The 5,379-nt window shown below is 39.1% G+C and overlaps 1 protein-coding gene across 1 annotated transcript; it reads left to right on the top strand.

Annotated features, from left to right (window-relative positions):
* The first annotated feature begins 447 nt into the window (after positions 1-447).
* LOC147458164 (uncharacterized) lies at positions 448-4,591 on the top strand. Its single transcript, XM_086512893.1, has 7 exons — positions 448-753; positions 925-1,021; positions 1,398-1,492; positions 1,696-1,810; positions 2,547-2,671; positions 3,967-4,040; positions 4,170-4,591. Exons 1-7 carry the CDS (start codon positions 739-741, stop codon positions 4,336-4,338), a joined length of 690 nt encoding a protein of 229 aa, XP_086369019.1. The 5' UTR covers positions 448-738; the 3' UTR covers positions 4,339-4,591.
* The last annotated feature ends 788 nt before the right edge of the window (positions 4,592-5,379 follow it).

Genomic DNA, 5,379 nt, shown 5'->3' with positions numbered 1-5,379 from the left:
GGGCTATGGCGAGTGGTGTGCACAATTGAGGAGCCATTTGCTGTCTCATACCAATTGGCTGCGTGTGCACTAGCTCTAGCTATACGGAAGGCAAGTGTCAAAGATTAATTTTTTGGGTCTCTAGACTCTAATCCTAGCTTAGTGTAGGTAGGTTAAAGTTTCACCCTTCCTGAGAGCGCTGATATATGGGTGACTCTATGGGCGGCTCGTAGGATGGTAGACTACTTTAGTAATGCCAAAGCTCGTGCGGCAATCTTAATAATTTATAGAAATGCAAAAAAATGAAGGCCGCATGAGAGAGAGCGTATAGCCTGAGAGAGAGAGAGAGAGAGAGAGAGATATGAAATCTGGTGAACGATGCGTCAATGCTGGCATTATCCCTTCGTGCCCTCCATTCATTACTTCGACTCTCTCTGATCTGACCATACTCCCCTCATTCCCCCTTCACCCTCTCTTCTGATCACCATCTCTCTCTCTCTCTCTCTGCGCATCTGCACCTGTACATTCCCGCGCTGGAGCCCTCAGCTCCTCCTCTTTTCTATCTCGTGTGCCAACTTGCCAAGACCCAAGAGTACGTCCAGGTCTACTACCACCTGGCACCTATACCTCATAAGATCTCAATATACCATGTTTCATCTCTGAAGTCCATTCTGATCAGAATTGCAGAGATCGAGGGCGGCCTCGATACCTTTGCTTCATCATTGTAGTACACTTGATCGAGCGTATCAAACCATATTTATGGCAACTGCGCAGGTCCTCTCTCTCTCCATTCGCAGATCAGAGCTCGAGCTTTAGGAACCATTATGCAAATCTCGTCTGTGGCCCTCATGTTGAGCTTAGAGTGGGGCGTGTGTGTCTGTGTGCGAGCTTGGTCTCTATGTGTCTGTGTGTGTACTTTTGACATGAAGAGACTGTTGAACGCAGAGCTTGGAGGCGTGGGAGTACAACCCCTCCGATGAGGATCAGCGATGCGAGCACAAGTACTCTCCAAACCGTCCCGTCTCTCCCCAGTATCTGGAAGGTTAGAGCGCTCTCTCTCTCTCTCTCTCTCTCTCTCGACACGTCTGGAGTTCAAGACTCGTTCGATAGATCTTTGAGGCCTCTTGGGATTGCTGCTTCGACTCTCCCCCCTTTCCACAAGACCGAAATGCCCTCGAATTACCCACTGCAAGCTTGGGATTTAGGTTCTAATTCAGACAATATGGAGAAAATCTCTTGCAGCACTTTATTACACTCCCGCAACATCATAATCATAATCTAATCAAAGAAGTTAAACTTGATATCCATTTTCAAAGAGGAATGCACGGCGGTAATTACACAGAGGGTTGATTGAGCGCTTCAACGAATAACTGTGGAATCTATTAATGACAAAAACTGCACGTTTGCATGCAATGCAGAGCTGGGAGTGCTGAGCTGGAAAATTGACGTGGCAGACTGCGAGTCCAATCCAACTCTGGAGAAGATCAAGGGCGATAGAGGGTATAAATTTTGGGTAAGTAATTATAGCGTTTAACTGGGCAGAGTAATAATAATAACTACACTATAGCTAGGGTTCACTGCGATAAAAAAGAACTTTTTGTAAGGAAAAAGCGCAAAGATATTGCGTGATCTTCATTGGTTGGTCCTAATTGCATGGCCACTTGGCACCATGTGGCGGGTAAGAGAGTGATTCGTCTTCGTCTCTGCTTTGTGCAGGAGACAGTGACAGTGGCGCCGGGCAAGCTGGAGAACTACGAGGCCAAGCTAGTGCAGTTCTTTCAAGAGCACCTGCATCCCTACGATGAGAGCCGGCTCATTCTAGAAGGCAGCGGTACGTTTCATTATCCTTACAGTAAAAGTCACCTCTCTTGGCTTCTCTGAGCTCTCAGCGCCTCTCACACGTTTAGTGCATATATGGCCCTCCCTCATATCTTATCCCAATGCTCACCCCCCTCATTACTTAATACTATTGGTATGCCAAATCATAGCAATTGAGCATCATTTGGGTCACTTAAAGCGCGTTTATTACTTTCACCAATATTTTCACATAATTGCAATCGAAATTCAACAATAGCCATGAACGAGAGTAATGTTGCATTCTTAAATTCAACATCCTTCATGAAACTTACGAGTATTTTGATCTGTGAGACAAGGTGATTGCCAATTAAGCTACTAGTTTATTTACAAGGTTTTGGATGCATATTGACCTGTCATCCTTTTTTATTTCTATTTCTTATGCACTCTCTATATCTAGCTACTTCTCTAACCAAATGCAAGCTTGCTTATTGCAAGAGAGTTTTGTCTCTCAATGTGAATTGACATTTTGAATATCGTATAATTTTATTTGCTAAAACATAAATCTTGTATAACCTAACTGCATTTTTACGCATCTCTAGGCCAAGAAAACGTCATCATTTCCTTTTTATCCTAACTAAGATTGACAAAGACAAATTGTTCCTCTAAAATTCCCATTGGCCATTTGGGATACGAATCATGATCGAAAATGGTATGTAAGACCCCTAGTTTGGCAGTTTGCTTTTTTCCTCATAGACATGCTACTTTTTCAGGTTTTTGGGATGTGCGTAGTATGGAAGGTGTTTGGATTCGCTTTCGCGTGGAGAAAGGGGACATGATTGTGCTACCACCTGGCATGTATCATCGTTTCACACTAGACACCCTTAACTACATCAAGGTATGTAAAGCTCTTTTATATTCTAGAGCGTCATCAAGAAGACATAGTGTATCTATGCTAAAAATAAAAAGGGGAGGGATTCCAACCCCCTCTGACACGTGGTGGAAGCATCGTGAACTGGCTTGTGTGCCCCACGCCTGTGGTTGCACAATGCACGACTGTGTGTGTGTGTGTGTGTGTGTGTGTATGAGAGAGAGAGAGAGAGAGAGAGAGAGAGAGGCGACCAAAGGCAGCCTGCCAAACTAATGAAGATAATGGAAGTAAGGATACATTGCTACATGGGTTTCAGAATGTGTTTTCTTGTCTTAAACATGATGTAATTCAGTGTAAATGTTAAAAAAATATTATCAAGAAGACATAATGTATGAAGATAATGGAAATAAAGATACAATGGTATGAATGTTTAGGAATGTTTCCATCACTATGTTAATTATAAATTTGGACTTAAGCTTTTTTCTTTGAGTGTCAAATAATTAATGGTCCATACATGAGAAATACTAAATATGTGCATCCAACTAGGCACCTTATTTTGACCATAATCTTTGTATGCTTAGGTTGATCTTTTTGCTAGTGTATACTCATCTCTCCAGGTGGCATATATGGTTGGTACATGTGCACGGTATATCAGATGTTGCTACCTAGTTATGTGTTTACTAGTGGATACTATTACATTTAACAAATGTTTAAAAATTGATTATTGTGTGGCTATAACTCACAATATTCTTGAAATGTGAGTTTGATGTTCTCACATGAGATTTCTCTACGGAACCCCATTTCAACCCCCTATGTTTGGTAGCATTGGTTAAAAACTTAGCATACGTTGTGCGTGTTTAATTTTCTATTATCATAGCAAGGGATATGTGATATATTTATATTTATTTGAGATTTTTTCTACAGTAATTTTTTGCTCCACGGGATTCTTGTGCCCATTATATTTTCTATTATTGATCGAGAACTTGATGAATTTTTTTGAAGTCTATAAGGACCAAAAATTATTTATAAGAGGGCTTATTTTTTAATTTAATTTTTTGGATTATTGTCTTTATAACATGTTATGTGTCACAATATTAATATGCATTATGAATACATATATGAGATGTTTTAGTATTAATATGTAATAATTTCCATCTTTAAAGGATAATTTTAAATGTATGCAAATACCGTATAACCTTGCATGGATAATGATGTAATAAGTAGGGGATGCAATGGGGCCCAACTATAAACACTTCAGGATACTACTAAATTAAATCTCTTTTATTGGTGTTGGATTTAGTGTTTGCTGTTTCTACATGTAGGCAATGCTATTGTATACTGAGATTCCTACTCGCATAGATGTCATGCGGCCCGATGGTGATGATTTAGAAGTGAGGTAAGCTAGCTTTTTCATCTATGTCTCTCCCTCACTTGCACCCATACTATGTGTGAAAGATTTATTTCTTCTCGCAATGCATGTCTCTAAACTGTTGAAGCTAATTAGGTGTTCTTTAATTTACTCCAGGAAAGAATATGTGAACCAATTTCTAGCGAGGTCACCACCTGAGTATTCAATATCAGAGGAATTGATGAAGCCTGTTGATAGCTTGAGTTTTCGAGATGATTTGATTCTACCAATCTCTACCTTGAGCTTGCAAGAGAATCCCCCCCTACCTATCTCTACACATGGATAGTAGCATATTCTCAATATAATCCACCATATCAATCATGCTGCTATAGAACTATTGTTCTTCTTGATCAACATGTATGTACACTAGTTTATATAGGTCAATATTTCATGCATGTGCATTACAACATAGTCAACTTTACTCTTAAATAAGAGAGTAATATACGTAGTAGTTGGATAACATGATTATTGGTTGTACCTTTAGAGGGTCGTTAAATGTTGTTTATAATAGAGATTATTTGGAATGGCTCTTGAGAAAATTCATGCTCATCTTTGTAAGTCTAGTTATTTATGTAATGTTTTTTAATATGGTATTTGTCACAACATGTTTGTGCATGTGAGTATATGAGTAGGCTCACATGGTTGTCAAATAATTTTGGTACATATTTCTATATTCTTGTTTGTATATATCTTTTTTTAAACAAATTTGTAAAATTTACACATCATATCCATGTATATTTTTCACAATTAGGTAGAAGATATTTGTTATTATTATCTAGTTTAAGTTTTTGAGAGCACAATTCTTGTTAGTTTCGGTCATTGCTAATGTACAGCTCGATTCTCATGAAATAGTTAATTCAAGAATAGTAGAATTGTCAAGATCTTAATTGAAACTCATTAAGTGAACAATGCATTGCAAAGCTAGTTGAAGAGTGTGATAACGTGTTAGGTGAGGATTCTTCAAAGAGTCGCAATGTTCAAAATTCAATGATGATCCACAAATCATGTTCCAAATCGAAATTTTAATGCATTGTATCCTCGAATGTACATGGATGCATTCTCTCTCTCTCTCTCTCTCTCTCTCTCGATCACACACACACACACACTTACGTGTAATATACAGACACATATGCATACTCATGCATATCTATACACATGCACATATATTGATAGCCGTTTTTTGGCTCTTTGTAATTGCCACAGTGAGTTACCTCACCCTACCAAAATCACCCAAACACTGTGGCTATCCCTACCATTTCACTGTACATAGGCGTACGTGAGTCACGGGACTTTTCCCATATCTTCTAAAAAAACCCTCAATTAGCTA

The sequence above is a fragment of the Adiantum capillus-veneris genome, chromosome 5 (assembly GCF_014529385.1).
Source record: "Adiantum capillus-veneris isolate H3 chromosome 5, ASM1452938v2, whole genome shotgun sequence".
NCBI classification, from domain to species: domain Eukaryota; kingdom Viridiplantae; phylum Streptophyta; class Polypodiopsida; order Polypodiales; family Pteridaceae; genus Adiantum; species Adiantum capillus-veneris.
Note: the sequence above shows the minus strand (reverse complement) of the source record. Positions and strands in the feature narration are given on the sequence as shown.